The sequence below is a fragment of the Elgaria multicarinata genome, chromosome 7 (assembly GCF_023053635.1).
Source record: "Elgaria multicarinata webbii isolate HBS135686 ecotype San Diego chromosome 7, rElgMul1.1.pri, whole genome shotgun sequence".
Classification (NCBI taxonomy): Eukaryota; Metazoa; Chordata; class Lepidosauria; order Squamata; family Anguidae; genus Elgaria; species Elgaria multicarinata.
Window position 1 is genome coordinate 8,395,143 of NC_086177.1, and position 22,888 is coordinate 8,418,030.

A 22,888-nucleotide genomic window follows, 5' to 3' on the forward strand; every position below is an offset into this window, starting at 1 on the left:
TCATACTGGGATTGGGAGAGGAAAAACTGTATAGTGTTGGGGCAGAAGTGGAAGCAGATCAACAACAGCAGGTCAGGCAGGGAAATTAAGGTTTGGAAGCAGAATGCAATGAGAGTCTAGAGGCAGAAGGGCTGAAGAACTAGAGGTCACCTAGTAGGCAGTGGACTTTGTAATCATAATCTCAAAATGCCAGCTGCGGAGGTAGAATCGGAGGACAGAGAAGGTGGGGATCTGCGAAAGGAGAGGTAAAAAAAAAGAGGATGAGAAAAAAGCTCACACGGCTCAGTGACAAGGGATGCTGTCTGCTTTTGACTAAAAGGGTGGGGGGAAGAGGTGGGAGTGCTTTGTCCGCTTTTCTACAGCTGGTAGGAAAGTGGACAGAGCGCCCAGAGGCAGGGAGGCTGCATGAAATGAAATGGAGTAGGTAAAAGGAAAGATCTGATGGGGCTTTGGAGGCAAAGGTGACAAGCTACAAGGAAAAGGAGACACTGAGACTGAGGCTGACCTCTCACTTGAGCCTAGGAACAAGAACAGCTGTATGCTCATTGGATAGGAAGAGACCATGTTGCTGGAAGGAAAGGATTGGACAGCCAATGGAGCTTTCAAAGCTGGATGTGTAAGAATGTAAGAAGAGCCAATCTAGTGCAGGAACATGGTTCCCACAGTGGTCAGCCAGATGTCTCTGGGGAACCCCCTAGCAGGACATAAGGGGAACAACCCTCTCCCACTGCTTTTCCCCAGCACCTCAGAGGGTTGGGGTTGGACTAGATGGCCTTATAGACCCCTTCCAACTCAAGTATTCTATTGTCCTATGCTGTCTCTGATCCTGGAGATAGCACACTGCTATCATGTTGTGCATGTGTGTTAATTTGTTTCTGCTTATTCTGGTGTCAGGAGTCCATGAATTTTGGGCTAGCTTTTATTAGCCAAATGTGTGGTTGCCCAATGACCTGCTTGCTCAGTCTCCCAAGACTTTTTTTCACCTTGGCTGGGAGAAACAGGCCAAAGTGAAGAGTCCTTGTGACAAAATGGTATTATATGTCATTGTTTATATGTGTATATTTAAGCCTTTGGTTCAGGGTTGGATTTGTTGTGGCCAATTCTTTTCTTTTTCAGGAAATGGTAAGTAAGTGGGAGGGGGGCGTTAGACTGGTGAACAGTGTGGATGGTGTCATCTGTTTGGTTGGTTGATTTGAATGGAGAGAAAGAGAGAGAAACGGGGAGTGGAATTTGGCAGTTAGTTAGAGAGTGAGTCAGGGTTAAGAGTTAGTGAGGGTAGGAGTGATTTGGGTTTAGTAGAGGCTTGCATCAGGATAGGATTAGGAAAGTGGGGTTATAGGATTTGAAGGTGGTTAGTATTCCCTGGGAGGTTGAGGGAGGTAGATTTATGTGTACAATTTAGAACAAACTAAAAAGTTTTTTTAAATAGTTTATTTTTATTTATTTATTTATTTATTTTATTACATTTATATACCGCCCCCATAGCTAGAGCTCTCTGGGCGGTTTACAGAAATTCTAAAATGAGATAAAAACAAGTATACAAAATTTAAAATTCTAAAACACAGAACATACATACATGCATGAAGCATCTATGAAGAAACTTCATTCTTATTTTGTTATTTCAACCACGTCTGCTCGGTCCTATGCATTGCTTCAGTTGGACAATACACAATACACAACCACACACAAATAAGCAATTAAAAGAAGGTGTATTGTTCCCTCATTCTTTTAGAGGATAAAGAATAGTGTGGTGGCAGCAAAGGAGAGGTTTAAATAGACATCACAGAGGCTGGTGATGCCACAGTCCTCAAGGCTCCTGCCTGAGCCGGAAAGTTGTCGGGAGAGGGGGCTGGACCCTTGCTCTGCAGCAGCATCTCAGCCACGCATACCCCTTCCTCTCTTGTTCTCCCCTTGAGTGCCCTGTATCCCATAAGATGCAGGAAAAGTGAGGATGGAGCCACCTCTTACTGCCCTCTCTCTTTCTGCAGTGCCGTGGATTATGTCTGCCACAGCCACAAGAAAGGGGTCCCCCATTGGATGCCTCATTCAGCCCCACAGTGGTGAGGGGCGTCTCCTCTGTCCTGTAGATAATTGGGGCCTGGCCAGAGCGTACCTTTCTCCAACCTACCTCTTCTCTTCTCCCCACAGAGAGGGCTGGCAGCTGGTCCCACGGGGGTTCTCTCTCTGGGCTTTGGAACAGGCAGAAACAGGCAGAGTCTTGCTGCTTCCCCAGACTCTAGAGAGGGGAGGGAGGTTTTTCCTGTTGCCTTGAGCAGGGGCCCTCACCACAGACACATGCTCCAGGCAAGTGTCTATGGTGACCTGGTTAACATATGTTTTTTCATCACTTTGCACGTAACCTTTTAGAGCAGCCATCGCCAACACAGCACCCTCTAGATGTGTAGAACTACTACCATCCTCAGACCGCAGGGCCAATGGTCATGCTGGCTGGGAGTGATGGGGGTTGTAATCAGGGTGCCAGGTTGGGGAAGGCTGTTTAAGGAAGTTTTGTTCTGTGTGAGTGTTAGTTGCCAATGCTGTTTTTCTGTACAACACTTAAGATGTACTGGACTGGTGTCATAATGATACCCTATTGCCAATGATCTTCTTCTTCTTCTTCTTCTTCTTCTTCTTCTTCTTCTTCTTATTATTATTATTATTATTATTATTATTATTATTATCCCACCTTTTGCCCAATACTGGGCCTCAAGGCGGGCTTATAAAATTTAAAACAAATACACTTACATAGTAAGTGGAGTTATAAGTGAAGACAGAGGAAACTTCTGTAGTGTGGCAGAAGCGCGTTTGATGCACATTTTCTGGATTCCAAGACATTTATTTTTAGGGCAGAGAATGTGTATTGAAGCCACTTCTATCACAGTCAGCCACCTTTTTGTATTTAAGACCATGTTTTTATTTGAATGCACTGAGTTTCCGTTTCAATTCTGTTCTGCTCTGTATGTATGAACTGAATGGCGAAACGGAGAATTAAGTCATTTTTCTTAGAGAATTTAAGGTGATGTTGGGTGGCAGGAAGCCAGCCTTTTCGATAGCCAATCACAGTATCTGCCGATTGCAATCTGTGTAGCACAGCTGTTCTGGGGGTTGAATGGCTTTGATGAACCCTGGCCGAGAGAGTGCCGGTATGTGAGACAGCTGGTGATACATTCTGGGTAGACTGTGGCCATGATCCAGCAGCTCCAGTTGCACACACTTAGTCCTGAGCATACAGACCCCCTTTCTGAAGAGGAAAGCACCCAACATGTAAAATGGAAAATGTCTCTGTGTGCAAATTCCCTTCATATAGAAAAGATGGTGAAAGCCTTTCGGTCTGGAATTTTAGATTGTGACTTATGGTGGGGAAAAGTGTTACCAATTGACACTCCTGATTTTCTCATAGCCTGTCTATGAGCATGCATATGTGTGTGCATACATGTGGGCCCCAACCACCAAGCCAACATCCTTGGAGCTGAAAAGGTTGTGTGCCCCTGCACTATGCCATAGTTTTGTGGGGTGGAAATGGGCCACAGAGAGCCTCCAGCTTTCACAGTCTGCTTATTTCCCTTTGATATGGCTCTGAAGAGGAGTTCAGAAGCTTTCATTTATGGTTTAATTTAACCTAATTTAATCTAATTTAAGAGCCTCGTGTGGTACAGAGTGGTAAGCGGTAGTTACTGTAACCAAAACTCTCCCCATGGCCTGAGTTCGATCCCAGCGGAAGCTGGTTCTCAGGCAGCCGGCTCAGGCTGACTCAGCCTTCCATCCTTCCAAGGTTGGTAAAATGAGTACCCAGCTAGCTGGGGGAAAGGTAACCGTGACTGGGGAAGGCAATGGCAAACCACCCCGCTATAAAGTCTGCCAAGAAAACGTCAGCGAAAGCAGGTGTCCCTCTAGGAGTCAGCAATGACTCAAGTGCTTGCACGAGAGGTTCCTTTCCTTTTTTCCCTTTATCCTCAGCTTGTGTCATCCATATCCACCAAACCATGTTTTATGTTAGCTGCAGTTGTTTGAATCAAGCCAATTTCAAACCATGGTTTATGAAGCTGGCTTGTTTCAATGAATCACGTTAGCATTAAGCACAGTTTAAGGGTTAGGTGATGCACTTAACAGTGGCTAATTGAAAGCAGAAGCAAATGCTTTTGAAGTTCTTTTCATCGCAATGCTAGGGGTTGGGGGAAAACACATGAACCTGAAGCTCGCTGCAGCTCGTTCTCATAACACTCAGCTGTGGTTTAACACAATATCCAGATATGGTATTGTGCATTCAGTGGATGCCCAACCCTTTTGGGCTGGTGGGCACTTTTGGAATTTTGAAAAAGTGTCAGCCATGGGTGTGCCTGTTCATAAAATATGGTGGGCCTAGCCAGTCACAAAACACCCATTTCACAGAAGGGCGAAGAGGCGAAGCTAAATGACAAGTCACTTTCCTAAGAACAAGTGGGGGCTGAGCTTCAAACACAAACCCACTCCTTTGAACCCACAGTTTTTTTTCTCTCTCTCTCTCTCAGGATAAACGCCTGTACACACATGCACACATCACAGTGCAAACACAAAACCCATTCTCACTTTTTCCAGAATCACCCACCTCCCAACTACACACACTCACTCACTCTCTCCCCCTTTGGATCACCCCTAATCTTCCTCTCTCTAACGCATGTGCACTGCATGCCTCTCCATCCACTCATAGACCTGCAACCATGCACCCCACTCATCCATCATACAAGCACACACACGCATGCATGCACACATATTCCTCCATTCCATGCAGCCCTCAGCCCTCTCCAGTGCTCTCCAACACACCCTGGGTCAACCCACAGCCCTGGGTCAGCTTGCAGCTCTTCTCATCAGCCTCCCTGTTCCCCCATGGGCCTCTGCATCCCATCCTATACCCCACACCACCAACATTCCCCCATGTTTCCCAGGCAGGCAGGAAACAGCAGCAGCAATGACCCCTTTCCTTTCTTTTACCTCTTTTTGGGGGGCAGGGGAGGGGGAAATTACCATTTTTTAGCAGCCAGCCCAGCCAGTGTATTGCGAAGTGAAGCGCTTGGCCTGCCGCTTCTCGTTCATTCCCTCTCATTCCCTCTGGGCCCAGTGGCTTTCTGGAGAAAGGAAAAGAAAATGGTGAGCAGCTGCAAGCTAGGTGTTTTGCTTTGCAGCTGGCTGTGCAATGTAAAAAGAAATTAAAATTTTACTTTTTTAAAACCACTGAGAGGTCAGGGGAGCTTGGCAGGCGCCAGGTGAGGGGTTTGCGGGCACATTGGCTCTCCCCTGGGCACCATGTTGGTGACCCCAGGTGTAATCAATTGCAGGTGTCACAAAATAAATGTGTTGATCAGCTAGTCCTAGATATGAGTCATTAATTGTGATAAAAACCTGAACTTCCAAACAACTGAAGGCTCTGGAGCCTAGCCAGAAACCAGCAATGCAAAACGAAACCATATGGGTTGATGTAATTAAATCTCTGAACTTCAAACTATTATCGATTAAATGTAGACTTTCTTTCCCCCCTCTGTTTTATATGATGTGATTACATAAACATATTTCACATTAATTAATTGGGCGAATTGCCCTCTTGTGCGGACTGTCTCTGTGCAAATAGAGTTTATAATCTGCCAGGTTTTTTACCTCCACCAATAAATGATACTTATTTAGATTTGCTTTGCATGGAAAAATGCTATCACCTAGGCGTGTTGTTGTGTACAATATTATCGCATGCTATTTTATCACTGATAATTGCTTGACTACTCAAAATGACTTGGGCTGGGAAGCAGGTGAAGCTATCTTCTGCTGAGTCCATACACTGACTGACCAAGTATTGTCTATCCTGACTAGCAATGCTTTCCAAGGGGCTGTCTATCTGGAATCCCTGGGGTGGCTCCAATTCCACACTGTGATGGTTATATGATGCAGTCGCCGATTCGGAGCCTCCCTGGGGCAAAGAGCCGAAGACCTGCAGCAGAAAAGACAGATTTACCCTGACTTTTCCTGCCCAAGCGAGGTCAGCCTGGCTCTTCCATATCTACCCTCGCTTGGGCGCTGTGCCGGGGGACATTCCCTGGTGGTAGGTGACCTCTCAATGGTCACCAGAAGCCACAGGAGGGGCAGAGGGAAGCCCAGTGAACCTAATGGCCACCAGAAAGCCCACACTCTCCCTCCACACAAATAACTTGCCGCTACCCTGAACTAGCGATACTGCATGGTTTGGTGGCGGAGCGGTGCCATCTCGGTGCCCTGAAGACAGTCCCCAAGAAGCTGAAAGCTGAGCAAGTCATTTGAACCAGGCTTCTTGCACTCCTTACAAGCCAGGATCACAAACAAGGGTTTTGGAGCAACACCCCAGGAGTTCTGGTTTGGATGGCATGCTAAGTTTTCAGTGTAGCCACTCCCACTGACAGGAGAAGCCAAGCAGGAGTAAATGAGCTGTATACACCAGCACACAGCTCTTTCAAGGTAACCCAGGATTCTCTGGAATTTTGGCTTGCCATTGCATATAAACATGGTATTCTGTCATATAATGAATTTCTATTACATCAAATATGAAAACTAGAGCACATCCTTTTGCTTTTTGGTTTGCAGACAAGGAATTTGACCGTGGATGGCCACTTTGGAACCTGGTCGGAGTGGAAGTCTTGCACACACATGGATACCTCCAGTGTAGGCCTTTGCCTCTGCAGAACACGCGCATGTGATAACCCAGTCCCAAAATGTGGAGGGCGGCAGTGTGAAGGGCCAAGTATGGAAATTGTCAACTGCTCCAGGTATGCCAAGCAAAGATGAGGGGACCTTGAGTTGTCAACAAGTTTCTGTAGCACATTGTTACTGAAATTAGGGCTGCTTCACACATTCCATGTTTTAGTTGTATATCAACTCCTAAAAACGGGTGGGGGAACTTGAAATGGATGGCTCTCCAGATGTTGATGAACTACTACTCCCATCATCCCTTAGCATTAGCCAGGCTGATAGGGGTGATGGGAATTGGAGTCCAAAACCACCCACTGGTTCCCAGTGTGGACATTACACACATGTTTGTAAAATACATGTATCCCACAAGTATGGTGGTCAACAAGCAGGATCCAAAAACCAGCAAAGAGTCTACTACCATGATTTGCATTTTGCATACAGCACCTAAAAAAGTATAGAGGCTGCCTGAGAAAACTCGCAGTTTATATAACAGGTTAAGGGATGAGCTCCAGATCCTAGAGCTAGTTCTGTCGAAGAACTGTAACTGAATGTCCGGAGGGAGAGGCGGGTAAGAAATATATAAATATATTATTATTATTATTATTATTATTATTATTATTATTATTATTATTCACTCAGTGACAGGTCCAGATTTTCTGCCATAAAATGGGTTTAGTGTCCTAAAAATAGAAAGAAAAAATCATTTTTGAATGGGAATATAGATTTGCCTAGAGAACATGACATAATACTCCATTATAGAATCTCAATTTACCAATTACGAGCCTTTCTTTCCATGACAGGCTCACTTTTTTCTTTGGTCCTCACATAACAACTTCAGTCCAATTCTCTCTCTCCTGCTTTCAGTCCCAGCTTCTGCGCAGTGTGAATAAATGGTTTTGAAATAAAATATGTGCCCTGTTTTGAAACGGTACATGGCATCATCTTGATATTTGAAAGGTTAGGAGAGAAGATGGATCTTGGCCTCCTTGGAAAAATATTAGAATTTGAGCTGTGGTCATGGAGAGCCTGTCTTTTAAAATTATGGTTAAAACATTATTTTCGATAGAGAATCAAGGATCAAGGATTCATATCTTTGTTATAATACATAACTCTAGTATACAATTTGGCATACTTTGTTTTAGCCATTCTCATCAACTGCCTTTTTAAAAAAATATATGCATAGATGACATATATATTTATTACCCAGAAGTGGTTTTGGCAGTCTTATGGCAATGGTACACACAGCATTAAATGTCCTCTCTTAGGGGTTTTCCAGTTATACATCATTTTAGAACAACAACAAAAAAAAAGGCATAAACAATGGCTCAGTTATTGTAAAGAATCCAGAGGCCATCTTTTAGTGTAATGAAATGGTTTCTCCATGGATGGGTTTCTCCAAGGTAACCCTTTTGTTTGGAGCAATTAGATTTTCCCTGTTAGTTACGCTAAAAAGTTTGTTCCTGGGGAAACATATGTTCTCTGCCCCACTCCACTAATGCTTATGTTGCAATTGTGAATACTTCATTACTATGGCCAGTTGGGAATCCACTTACACAAATATCTGCAGAGGTCCTATGATAGTTTTCAATCATGCTTCATGCCATCAGCTATGAAGAAATATTGTCTAGCAAATTCATATTAACCAGTGCCTATTTATTCCTCTTTTTGTTACCTCAAAATTAACTCTCTCTTTTTGTGAAAATTAGTTATAACTCTTAGATGTTGACACACAAGTTAGTTTGCAAATGTTAACCTTCTTAGAGTAATTTATACTCTATAACTTTATTCTTGCCCAAAATAGGATAATATTGCATTTGCTTCCAGTAAGTGACTTCGGGGATGAGTTTTTTTTTTTTTTTTAACAAAAGGCAAGATATAAACCTAAAAATGAATACATAAATAAACATTAAAAGAGCCCCGTTTCTATTAGCAGTTTCTGAAATGTAGCCCTATAAGACTGTGCAACAGAGGGGCTAACCACTTGTTAATAGAGGCTAAGGTGTGTAGCATTGCCCAATATCTGTTTTTGTTCTTTTTGGAAAGTCACTTGGGAGTGGGATTTAGAGGGCAGAAGAAGTGGAGGACGTGCTTTACCCTGTCATGTCCCAGTGTTTTCCCTACCTCCGATTCTTCCCAAGCAACTTTTCTCCTCTCTGGGTTCAAATGCGTGTTCAGTAGGGTGACCATATGAAAAGGAGGACAGGGCTCCTGTATCTTTAACAGTTGCATAGAAAAGGGAATTTCAGCAGGTGTCATTTGTATATATGGAGAACCTGGGGAAATTCCCTCTTCATCACAACAGTTAAAGCTGCAGGAGCTATACTAGAGTGACCAGATTTAAAAGAGGGCAGGGCACCTGCAGCTGTAAATGTTGTGATGAAGAGGGAATTTCACCAGGTTCCCCATATATACCAATGACACCTGCTGAAATTCCCTTTTCAATACACCTGTTAAAGATACAGGAGCCCTGTCCTCCTTTTCATATGGTCACCCTAGTGTTCGCACATGCACCCCTTGAACTGACTGTGTTTGGGTCCTTTATTCTTACAGAAATGGAGGCTGGACTCCTTGGACATCCTGGTCTCCTTGCAGCACGTCCTGTGGAATAGGCTTCCAGGTCCGCCAACGTTCCTGCAGTAACCCAAGCCCTCGGCATGGAGGCCGTGTCTGCGTAGGACAGAACCGAGAAGAAAGGTACGGCGCCTACCCCATCCCCCTCATTCGTTTTCCTGTTGTTGTTGTTTGTATCAGCATTACTATTAGGGTGACCATATGAAAAGGAGGGCAGGGCTCCTGTATCTTTAACAGTTGCATAGAAAAGGGAATTTCAGCAGGTGTCGTTTGTATGCATACAGCACCTGGTGAAATTCCCTCTTCATCACAACAGTTAAAGTGCAGGAGCTATACTAGCGTGACCAGATTTAAAAGAGGGCAGGGCACCTGCAGCTTTAACTGTTGGGATGAAGAGGGAATTTCACCAGGTTCTCCATATATACAAATGACACCTGCTGAAATTCCCTTTTTTATACAACTGTTAAAGATATAGGAGCCCTGTCCTCCTTTTCATATGGTCACCCTAATTACTATATTACCAGTGGAGGCTGGTGGCTCCGATGTCAATGGGGTGATGAATTCGCACTGGACATCAGTCAGAACTCTAAAGGAGCTGTGGAAGCACCTTGGATAGCTTCTTTAGAGTTCTGACTGAAACCTGAAGCGGTTTCACCACCCCCACGGATATCAGAGCCACCAGCTTCCACTGTATGTTACCTTTTTTTTTTATTGCCCACCTTCAGTGTAGTTTCTTCTCTGTCTCTGCAATTTCTGCTATCTTGACTTGCAGCGTCATTGCTGCTGCCAAGAAAATAACAATTCACATAATTTTTATGTATTCACATAATTATATTATTATAAATAATAATAAAAAATAAATAAATAAACAAACATTTACAGCTCTCACTTAGCTGAGCCTCCCAAAATCAGCCTTGCCAGGTAGTCCTGCCTCTCCCTCCAAAATGTATTATAGTGTGTTGAGACCGTTACATGGCTGCCTTCAAAACAGGTAATCCCAAAGAATGCTGTGTACGGTTCTTGCTCTGGATTGTTGGCAAAGTGATGCGATTTTTCCTTATATACTCTAAGGCCAGATGTACACCAGGCAGGATAAAACACTTTGAAAACGTTTTTTGGAAACTGTATATGGAGTGTGGCATGGGCCCAAACAGTTGTCAAAACTGTTATAAACTGTTTTAAAGCAGTAGTGTAGTTCCTGCCTAAGCATCTAGAAAGCACAAGAAAATGCTTCCAAAGTTCTACCTATCTAGTTAGCTAAAAGCTATTTCCCAAGGTTCCATCACACTCCAGAGCAGGAGTTTCAGACTTCCCACAGCTGGGATAGTCCTTTGACCTTGACTCATTCACTGAGGAGCCCCTGCACATCTGTTTATATATTAAAGAGTTTTTTTAATTATTATTTTAACCTGCCTTTTAGGGTGCACTGCATCACAAGGCAGCTCACAGTACTACAAAAACATGGAAATACAATTACAAAGACATACGAAGCCGTACATATCTTTCTGGGGAGGACACTCCAAAGATGTGGCAAAACCCTCACAAAACCCAGTGTGTCGCAAAAGGTTCTGGGGCTTAAGGTGGAGCCTCACTTTATTCAGGGAAGTGACCAGGCCTGTTACAACTTAAAATGCACCCAACCTTCCCTTGAAGAGGTGCTTTTTCACGATGTATTTTCTGTTCCGTTTTGTTGATAGTCTCAATACAAAAAGGGGGGATTAAGAAAAAAATATAGAAGAGGTGCTTTGGCAAGGGAAGCTCAGTAATGCAGGACAAGTTGAGAAATGCCTGATAAGCTTCTGAGGAGCCCTAGGGTTTCCTGGGACACAATTCGAAACCCCCCTAAGGTGTAATGGCTCAAGAGGTGGCGACAAGTGTTTGACTATACAGAGAGGAGCAGGCTTGGTTCTGTATGACTTCTGTTAGGTGGGTAAAACTACGACGGCACCGACCCCACACAGAAGGCCTTGCCTAGCACACCGTTCTCAAGCCAAGCGCCACCACTTGAAAAGCCTGAGGAAAGGGTAAAAACAACACCACCTCTCCCCTATATGTGAGGGAGCAAGGTAAAGGGTTTTGGAAAATAGGTTCTATTGCTGAGGTACTGAACTGCAGGTGTATTGTTAGATGTTTTTACACTGTGTAATATAGCAGGTAATAAATCCGAGCTGACGCGTGGTTTGTGGTATCAGAAGACAAAGTAAAGTTTATTGAAATTTAACAAATCTTTAGTATTTCAATTTAGATCAAACCTGCATATTCTTATATTTAAAACAACAATCTCAAGTCCCTTAAAATTCTATCTCTTCTCATTCCTCACACCAAACACTCTCACGAAGCACAAGCCAGACTAAAACTCCCAGACTAATACCAAATCTCAAAACTAAAACTCACAATCCCCTCAGCCAACCTATTTATACTCCTCCTTCCCCCTCTCTCACCGCATCATCAGCCACACCCACTCAGTCAAACATTCCGCACTCACTAGACATACAAAACGACAGACATACCTAAGGGACAGAAAGGTGGGTATCACCACAGATACAAAAAGAAGAATACAGTCAGTCATACTACTGGACTAGGGGCCGTCGTCCCTTCCCCAGCTGAGTACACCCTTCCACTTCCTCTCATACAAGCAAATGGTTGCCGCTCTCTCCTAATGGGGAAAAATAAAGCACTGCAATTGGGGCACTTAGGAGCAAAATGCCACTGTGCCTCCCCTCCCCTGCCAACGACTCCTAACAATTAGCAGCAATGGGTGGTCCAGCCTCTACTGAGAGCACCTCCCTCCCCCAAAATAGGAATCCTAATGAGCACAATGTAAAGAGGTGCATTGTATGCCTTTCTCTTTTTGTTTCCTTCTCTTCACCACGCCGCCCTATACCTTGCCTAATGACAGGCATTTTGGTAGAATGTAATAGTAATAAAGAAGTTTATTTGTGGAGCCAGAGCCATTACAAACATATATAATCAAATAAAACAAAAAACAACAAAACAGAATAGTCAAATATATTACAAATATATAAGATTACATTACAAGACTAAAATCATCTAAAAACATCGTTCTATAGACTCTATTCAGTCACAACTTAAAACCTGATCGTCATCATTAGAAAACGTCCTCCTTAAAATTGATGCTTTAAAAGCAAAACAGGCTACTTTTTCAGAAATGGATGGAGTAATATCCCCCAATAAAAATTTAATCACGTATGAATGAGACCTATTAGGTATAAGACCTAGGTCTTTAAACAAAGCTATTCTTACATTTTTATAAATTGGGCAGACAAGCAGGTAGTGAGTTAAATCTTCAACTATATTAGATCCACATGGACTAACTCTTTCCTCCATGGGGATCCGTTGGTAGCGTCCCTGAATCACTGCTGAGTTCATTGACTGGCACCGAAGAGCTGTAAATGCGTATCTCCACTTAGAATTAGTTATACTATTTAAATATTGAGGGTAAGGCGTATGAATAGGCAATTTAGCATACCAGGGGGCAAGTTTTGACAAGCAGGCAGAAGTGCGATCAGCTTGGGAATCATATTTTAGGATATGAGATTTCAAATAATGTGCTGCTCTCTCAAAACTTAGAGCACCTAAAGAATTCAGAGAAAGACCATACAAATGTACGAATTTATTACATACGAATGTAATAAAACGCAACTGCATTCTCTAACTGAGTTTCTTCTTTGCTTGAACTTCAGCTGTTTTCCTTTGCAACTTGAATATTCATCTCGTGGCATATCACATCTGCATCTTGGCTGCCTCTCCATTCATTCCGGCTTGTGTTAGAGCTTCATCCCACGTACCTGTTTCCCTCGAATTATCCCCTACAGTGCTAAGCTGTCGGCGTTGTGGTTGTTGCTAAATTACACCCCACGCGGCAGCGCTCCTAAGATCCTTTGCAAAGGGTTTAAGGGAGGAAATGTAAAAAAATAATAATAAATCAATGTATGACCCAATCCGATTCAAATTTGGGATGCTTAAAGCTCTCCTTAATATCTATTACTGTGCCAATTTTGATGGCTTTATCTTTAAAGCTTACTCAGATGTACGCATTTGTTTAATTTTTCTTCAAATCCTGCTCCTGCACCCCAGTGGCCGCTCGGAAAACAACAAATGATACGCTCGAAAGCTAGTAGCAAAATAGGGCGAGGCTTTTGCATTTATAGCACAATTAAAGCAGGATGCCTGGGAGTACTTCACAATCAAAGCAGATTATAAAATGGAAAACTTCAGAGTACTTCACAATAAAAGCAGATTATAAACTGGAAAACTTCGCAGTCCTTTGCACGCAATTCGCAGTGATTGCACAGTATAACACTGGTGTGATAAAGCTCTTAGTTTCTGATCCCGTCCACAGCCTTTCCTTAGTCCTGCCGCCTCGCCTTTCCTGCTGGAGCTCATTCAAACTGCCAGAGCAGAGACAGACAGATTGTAGGGACACTCCAGCATGGAAGCCAACTTAGAGTGGGAGCGGGGGAAGGTTGGGTGTGAAGTGCGGGTGTATCAAAGAGGGATAGCTCTGTGTGTGAGAGGCAAAGAGCTTCTTTAAACAAGCATTTTATAGCACCGTCGTTACTGGCCAACTCACGGATGTTCGCTGGTCATCCTGACTCCGGCATCAGCCTTCCGTGCATCAACTACTCCTTTTTCCCGTTCTAGCACTAAAAATAAAACCCCAGGAAAACCCGTCTCTTCTACAACAAATCAATATTTGTCAGGTTTTCCTGCGAAGTTGCGCTATAAAATGCCCAATAGAGAGTGCCGTCCCATTCAACTGCATTGAGGCTGTACAAGCCTCGTGGTCCCTGCTCTCTTCCTCGTGTAATTACAGCTTGTTGCAGAAGCGGAAGAGATGCAGGAAGTAGAGCCACAGTAAGGGAATGTGATTTCCCCCATCTGAAGGAGGTCAAAGAGTGAGAAAGAGTGTCAGATGGCAATGGATTTAAGTTGAAATAGAGAGGGGGGATGGCTTTAAGAAAGAAGAGAATGTGTGGAACGGCTCCTGCCACCACTAGCCTTTGCCCCCTAGGCCCAGGGAATGCAGCCTTTGGTGGGGAAAAATGCCCCCCTCCATTTTGTAGTGTTCTCTTTAGAGATCAAAGAAAATCGACAGGGTTATTCTCCCCCTGTGCCTCTCTTGACAAAGGTCATCCCACAGGGCAGCCAAGGCAGTTTCCATTCCAAACCTAACCCTGAAGTCTGATTGAGATGGATCTCGAAAATTTATTTATTTATTTATTATTACATTTATATACCGCCCCACAGCCGAAGCTCTCTGGGCGGTTTACAACAAATCCATTTTGTGCTTGGGAAGCTAGGGGTAAGGGACTGATTCAATCTGCATAAGTTTGCCAATGGTAAAACCAATTCTACAGAAAAACTTACTCTCCTCTGTGATGACGCAGGCGTAGGTTGCAGGGGGCATCCTGTTGGACAAAGCGTCCTCGGACCTCTCCCTCCCAGGACGAAATGCTCCTTTTAAGATGAGAATACTCGTAATGAAAATAATTTTTAAATCACTAAATATTGCTGCCTCATTAATTGGGGGCACTACTTCTGTCATTAAAATGTTTTAACTGATTAATCTGATTAAGTAATTAATTAAACATTCTAGTCCTAGTGGTTAATGTAGATATTTGTCCATGATGGATATAATTGATGGCGTTTGGTCTTTTTGCCTAGTCGGTTATTACTAAAATGCAAGACTGGCGTTTTCCTGCTCAGTTACACCAGTGTTGTTCTGTTACATACAAGAGAGGCTGAAATCATCATAATAATGAGCATCTGTTTCCATTCTTTGGAGGGAAGCATATATTGTGCTATAAATGGAAGGAATTCTTTTCCAGGGAACAAGCGTGGACTTTTGGAGTCACTGGGGACCAGCTTGTGTGTGTGTGTTTAATTCCCTTTTTGCCTCCTCCCTTCACACCTTCAAACAGCAATTGCTATCTTTGGGGAAACTGAGCATGGCCTCCTTTGATGCGTCAAGGGTCACTAGCCTGGCAATTTTTCCATGTCACCCTCTCACTTCTGCCCTCATCACTTATAGACACAGGGTCAGCGCAGAGGTCTGCAGTTTCACAGATCTAAGGCTCTCGCATCGCTTGTTCGGCAGAATCACTGCAAAGCATAAGCCCTTTGGGTCCTGAGAAAAGACGGAATTAACAGGGAGGGGAAGAGCAGAAGGGGAAAAGCACTTCCTGCTAGCTTGAAATGCTTCCAGAAAGAGGATTAATCGGACTTTGCTCAAAATCCCACGTTCCAGCAGATTCACCCCAGCAATGAGACTTTGAAATGTATTTGAGATTTCTGGAGCTGGTCTGTTCACTGCAGCAAATTAACTTGTGCGTTGTGGGTTATTCTAACAGGGCGAAAAATGTGAAGTTGGCTTCGTGCCTCATTTTGTTTTATTAAAAGCAAAGGAACTTTTATAAATGCTCTGGCTGGAATCGAGCATTTTATAAATGCTCTGGCTGCATGCACCGGGCAGACCAAGCTCTGTGTGTGGGGGAGTGGAGTGGGAGTAAATGTTTTCCTTTCCATAGTTGGCAGCGGAGAGCCCTGCTTGAGTGCAGAGGGCTGACCTGGGGGCAACCTTTGGTGATAATCCAGTCTCATGTTGCACATTTGTACATTCCACTGGCACCAATCAGATAGATAAGCCCCATGACTTGGCATGGTATTGTAGTCCTTGCATTCTGTTGTTTTAAATCTATCTTTAACCTATGCCAAGCGGTCAAAAATCTAGTACATATTCTTTTTGCAAAGTGTTTCTTTTTGGGTTCTAGTATGATTCACATGAGATTATGACCGGGTTCATACAATCACTGCAGCCCACTAAGGTTTATTTAAGCCATGCTGGGTTGCGGCATGAATAGTCGAACTGTGGTGGACACTGGCTGTGGCTTATTTTGTCGTGCAAACCCAAATAAGGGGGTTATGCGAGGGTTAAACAAGGGTTAACCCATGGGTTATGTGAGAGGTGTTTAACTGTTGCATAAATCCCCCTGCTTGGTTCAAACAAAACACAATAAGTGACAGCAGCTGCTTGCTGTGGCATGGCTGCTGGCATGGTCACTGTGGGCTGCAGTGGTCATGCGAACCAGCCCACAGTGTACATTGCCACAATAGCATGGTAAATGCTTCTTAGTATTCTGCTCCAATAATATATGGAAGTTAAGGCACCCTTGTAAATATGTCCACAAAAGCTCCTACTTCATCTGCCTATACCACCAGCATATCAGTTGAAACCATTTATGGTACATCAACTGCTTGACTGGAGAGAGAAAAAAGGTACCAGCTCTTAGCTCAACCTTCTAAGTTAAGGAAGGGCACCTCTGTGCTGTCTTGGTTGATTAGAAGGCAACCTACAATTCCATAAACAGAAAAAATGTGCACTAAACACTTTAACATAATCCTGGATCATAGGTTGCTGTATTTAGAATTCGAACAGCTCCACTGGTCAAGTAAGAAACTTCTAATACTTGTGGGGGGCAAAAACAGGAATGTACATTGGCTCCTTTTCTATTTAATTTTAATATGAATTATGATTTGGAACTAGAGAGTGAATTTTTCACCTAAGAGCTTGTTCTAAATTTCTACTTAGTCAGATGATACGATTTTTTGTTTCTTCTTCGTGGTCTCTATGCATCACACATATGGGCTTTGCGCCTGCGCAGAGACCAGACCGGAACCTACTATAGCTGAGTGGAACGTTTTTGGCGGGAACCCCTCCCCCCATGCTACCGCGCATGTCCATGGGGTTCCCGCCCTTACCTCAGTTCTTCGTCGTCCGCCATCGTGCATAGACCATAGAACCAACCTCTTAGCGTTTGTGTCTTAAAATCTCTCTTTTACTCTAATTCTTTCTCTTCTTTTCTCGCTTCGGCGTTTTTTCTTCTCCTTTATCTATCCTATATAAAAAAAAAAAAAATAGTTTTTGTAGTTTAGATTTTCCTCAGCGACTTCGTCGCTTGAGGCCTGTATGGCACTAAAAGCACCGTTTAGAAAGTGCGTAAAGTGCGGGGCTAAGCTCCCTCCATCGGACGGACACTCCCTTTGCATATTGTGCTTAGGTGAAGGGCACGTTGTCGAGACCTGCCATCATTGTATGGCCTTTACAAAACAGACCAGGAAACATCGAGCAGACCGACTCCGCTCGGTTCTTTGGGAGAAGGCTCTCAAGGCCGCTGAGGCCCCGACAATGGAGAAGACTGCGGCTCATAAGTCCGTGACTCATAAGACGGCACTTACTAAGACCGCACCGGTCAAATCATCAGACCAAAGCACTGAAGTGCAGACCAGAGCTCATAGGGCTGAGATACCCCTCACGCCTGGTCGGTCATTCTTGAGTTCAAAGGCTAAAAAGGACTCTAAAAAAGCCAGAACTCCAATTCCTTCTTCTGAGACTGAGAAGAAGAAGAAAAAGAAGAGAAAGAGGGATGCGGAGAGAACCTCCTTAGCATCGCCTCCTCCAGTAGAGCCGGTCAGGAGTCAATCTACTCCTCCCGCTGCTCCCACTGCCTCGGTATCGAAACCGCCCTCGGTATCTGCCGCCTCGATGTCGAGACCACCCTCGGTATCGAGACCACATTCGTTACCAGCGGTACCGACTCGTCCGCCTAGCCTCTCAGAAGGCGAACTGAGGGATTCGATGTCGGCAGCGTCTTCTCACCAGCCCCCTCGACCGCTAGAACTTCCATTGTTGCCATCTCCAAGGCTAACACCACGCCGTGATTGGGAGGCAACCTCTCGCTACTCTGAACCTCAGGCGAGGGGTGACGAATACCAATGGGAGGGATACCGCCCCCAAAGGTATTTTCAGGAACAACAGTATCCGCGGGAGGATTACTATGCTCTTCCCCCGCCTACAACTAGGGTGTGTCGCTTTCCTTTGCCTCCATCACCAGCGCCTCAAAGATCATCGGTATCGACGCCTCGACAACAACCGTCGGCGTCGACTGTGGCGATTCCTGCGGTATCGACGGATGATTTACATTTAGTCACCGTATCATCACCCGAGGAACATTATCCTTCGGACTCGGAATCGGGTGTGTCGGCCGCTCCTTCTTTTCCGTCACCGGAGGATGAGGTCCAAGATAGAGACCCTTCCTCCCCATCAGACGACATGGTTAGGTTCTCGGACCATATTTTGCGAATGTCTAGAGCATTGGGGATAGAGACCCAGGAAGCTAATGAGGCTGTGGTAGATCGTATCTACGATGTGTTCCAGACTACCACGAACCAGAGGATAGCGATCCCTCTCCCTCACGCGCTAAAGCAGGCAGCGCAGTTGACTTGGAAGACACCGACGTCGACGCAGGCAACATCAAAACGCCTAGAGACTCTGTATAAAGTGCAGGAAGAGGGTGCACAATTTTTAGTTCAGCACCCTAAACCGAACTCAATAGTGGTTGAGTCAGCACAGGGCCAGTCCCAGAAAGCACATTCTGCTCCAGTGGATAGAGAGGGGAGAAAGCTAGACATGACGGGCAGAAGAGTCTATTCGTCATCCTCCTTGGGCATCAGGGCATCAGCCTATGAAGCAACTATGGCCCGTTATCAACTTTTTCTTTGGGAGAAGATTGGTAATCTCTGTGATCACCTCCCAGAGGATAAAAGAGAGGTGGCAAGAGTTCTTCAAAATGAAGCAACGGGTATAGCACGGCAGCAGTTGTCCACCGCTCGACACCAGGTGGACTGCCACTCAAAATCGATGATGGGGGCCATATCGTTAAGAAGGCATGCCTGGCTTAGATCCTCAAATCTAACCAACGAGACTAAGGCCAGGATAGAAAATATGCCGTTTGATGGAGAAGGTCTATTTAACAGCAAGACCGATGACACGCTGGACTCCATCTATAAAGCTCGGACGACTGCTAAAAAGATGGGGTTTACTTTTCCCTCGCAACCTCAATACCGTTCTAGAAAATGGAGACCTCCGATGCAGCAGCAACAGCATCGGCCCCAATACCAGCCGCAACCTCGGCAGCAACAACAACAGCTGCAGAGGAAGAGGCCTTACCAGGGCAGATACCAACATGACAAGAGGCAACCCGACTTCAGCAAGAAACAGCGGGTTTGACTCCTTAGATCCAGATCCACTCCCTTTTGCGAACCGCTTAGCACCCCAGTACCATCAATGGGAGTCAATTACAACAGACTCCTGGGTGCTCACTATCATCAACTCGGGCTATGCCATCGAGCTCGATGCCCTCCCTCCTTTTTCCGGCGTGAAAGTAACGACTCCATCCCCTCCTCTGCTGCTCGAGGTACAGACCTTACTATCGAAGGGAGCCATCTCTCCCGTACCTGCAGAGGAACTCAATCAGGGATTTTTCTCTCGTTACTTCACGGTCCCGAAGAAAGATGGAGGTCTTCGACCGATCATGGACTTAAGACAACTGAACAAGTTCATCACCCCGAGGAAGTTCCGTATGACAACGGTTACTTCAATTCTGCAGCTTCTACAGAAAGGAGTGTGGTTTGCAGTGGTGGATCTGAAGGATGCGTACTTCCACATTTCCATCAGGAAGTCGCATCAAGCTTACCTTCGGTTTTCGATCGGAGCGTCCCAGTACCAGTTCACCGTTCTTCCGTTCGGATTGGCCACGGCGCCGAGGGTCTTCACGAAGGTTATGGCGGTGGTATGCGCCCACCTAAGGCAGAAAGGCATTTACGTGTATCCGTACCTGGACGATTGGCTTCTCGTAGCGGACAGCAGCGAGGCGCTCCAGTCGGATATACTAACCACCCTCAACCTGTTGGACTCGTTGGGGCTGTGGGTCAACCACGAAAAGTCCATTTTGACTCCACAGCAGAGATTGGACTTCATAGGGGTAACTCTATCCTCTCGAGACGGGAGGGCATACTTACCGTCAACCAGGGCGAACACCTTACAGCAGTTAGCCATCGATACCGAGAGCCGCCGAAAGGTTTCGGCATGGACAATTCAGAGACTGTTAGGATTGATGGCAGCTACTACGGCAGTCATAAAATTTGCAAGACTCAGAATGAGGATATTGCAGGCCTGGTTTTTGAGGACTTTCGATCTCAGGCACAATGCTCGACGGACTTACCTTTCGATACCGAAGCAAGTGAGGGCATCTCTGAGATGGTGGTTCTCGATGTCGACTCTTCTCGAAGGCGTTCCATTCCAACAAGACGCGCCTTCGGTAACGATCACGACGGATGCATCTTTAGAAGGATGGGGAGCCCATTGCAGCTCTTTAACCTCTCAGGGTCGTTGGCCTCGATCACAGAGAGAACAGCACATCAATCACCTCGAACTCATGGCTGTAGAAAATGCAATAAGAGCATTTGCACAGTTGATCGAGGGCAAGAATGTCTTGATCGCGACGGACAATACTACCGTGGTGGCATACATCAACAGGCAGGGTGGAACAAGATCACACCCTCTGAACCGGTCTGCACTCAGGATATGGAACTGGTGCATAAAAAGAAGGACTTACCTGACTGCGATCCATGTAGCCGGCAAGGAAAACGTCATTGCGGACTCTCTCAGCAGGTCCTTCCATGTCGACCACGAGTGGGAGCTCGATGTCGAAGTGCGGGAAAGCCTTTTTCGGTACTGGGGCCGTCCTGTTGTCGATGTCTTCGCTACCGAAGACAACACAGTTTGCGCCAAGTATTGCAGCAGGGCAGGAAGAGGAGATCAATCTTTAGGAGACGCTTTCACCAGGACTTGGAGAGGAAATCTCCTGTACATGTTTCCTCCCTTCCCACTATTGACAAGGGTGATAGCCAAGATCCAGATGGACAACTCCAATTGCATCCTCATCACTCCGTGGTGGCCTCGTCAGACGTGGTTCGCTCACGCCCTTCGGCTATCGAGAGGGGATTACATCAGGCTCCCGTCGACACCGAAGCTACTGTCTCGACACCAGGGCAGGGTTCGACACGCAGATCTGTCGACCCTCAAGATGACTGCATGGAGGATAACAACCACTCCTCCTCTGGAACTAGAACTTTGACTGTGGATCACATTATATTGGCAGCACTAAAGCCTTCCACTAGGAAAACTTATGCAGCAAAGTGGCAAAGGTTTCGGAACTTTGCTTCAGTACAAGATCAAACACCAGAATCTTGCCACTTACCCTTCATCCTCAATTATTTATTGACACTATTCCAGCAGGGACTTAAGCTCGCATCTATCAGGGTTCACCTTGCTGCGATTACATTTTTTCATCAAGGTATAGATGGGTTTACACCTTTTACCCATCCAACAACAAAGAAATTTCTAAGAGGTCTGAAGAACACGATACCGACTGTGAAAAGTATCGTGCCGCCTTGGAGCCTGTCAGTTGTGCTGCAAGCACTGACACGCAAGCCCTTTGAGCCCATGGCGTCGACAGACCTTAGGCTTCTAACTCTAAAGACTGTCTTTTTAGTAGCCATCACATCGGCAAGACGTGCAAGTGAGCTCAAAGCTCTTAGGATAGATGTCCCGTACACTATCTTTCATAAGGATAAGGTTGTGCTACGCACAGACCCAGCCTTCCTGCCTAAGGTAGTGTCTACTTTTCATCTGTCCCAGCATATTACTTTACCTGCTTTCTTTCCTAATCCAACTACACCTCTTGAGTCTTCTTTGCATACTCTCGATGTAAGAAGGGCTCTTGCTTTTTACAAAGACAGAACAGAGACTTTAAGGAAAACAAAGCAATTGTTTATTTGTTATGGGGAGCCTTCTAAGGGACTCCCTGTCTCTTGCCAGCGGTTGTCACGCTGGATAGTGGAGACAATAGAATTGGCCTACTCTATTTCTAAATTAGAGTTAGTGAAACCTGTGACGGCTCATTCCACCAGAGCTGTTTCAACATCGGTGGCCTTCACCAGAGGTGTTCCCTTGGCAGAAGTCTGTAGAGCCGCAACGTGGTCCACTCCATCCACGTTTGTCAAGCACTACAGTTTGGACACCCGTGCGAGGCAGGACTGCTCATTTGGGAGGACAGTGCTTTCAGAGATCTTCAGATGATGCACCAACCCACCTCCAAAGGTATGTCAGCTTGCTACTCGCCCATATGTGTGATGCATAGAGACCACGAAGAAGAAATGCAGGTTGCTTACCTGTAACTGTAGTTCTTCGAGTGGTCATCTATGCATTCACACAACCCACCCACCATCCCCACTTGGTGGTGTGAGACTTATAAATGACACACTGTTTTTGTGGAATGTACTTTACTTTATTTACACTCATGTTTATGGGGGCACAATGTCGGACTCCTGTAAACTGAGGTAAGGGCGGGAACCCCATGGACATGCGCGGTAGCATGGGGGGAGGGGTTCCCGCCAAAAACGTTCCACTCAGCTATAGTAGGTTCCGGTCTGGTCTCTGCGCAGGCGCAAAGCCCATATGTGTGAATGCATAGATGACCACTCGAAGAACTACAGTTACAGGTAAGCAACCTGCATTTTTGTTTTGTATGCTCAGATAATTTTAATGTTCTGTTGCTGGCCTTGGGAATTTTTGTAAAAATGATTTATTGTCTATAAATTAAGACCAATGTTATTTGGCCTTGTTATAATTTATGAACAATAAATCATCTTTACAGAAAAAAGATGGCAGGGGAAGGCAAGTCCAGAGAATGATGAACAGAGAATTGAG

General features: G+C 45.1%; 1 protein-coding gene across 1 annotated transcript in view; it reads left to right on the top strand.

The window, feature by feature from the left end:
• SEMA5A (semaphorin 5A) overlaps window positions 1–22,888 on the top strand; it is a 104,170-nt gene that overhangs the window by 57,540 nt on the left and 23,742 nt on the right. The window contains exons 12-13 of the mRNA XM_063130183.1: window positions 6,580–6,761; window positions 9,235–9,378. Of these exons, the coding sequence (XP_062986253.1) occupies window positions 6,580–6,761; window positions 9,235–9,378 (326 nt within the window). The remainder of the gene's footprint in view (window positions 1–6,579; window positions 6,762–9,234; window positions 9,379–22,888) is intronic.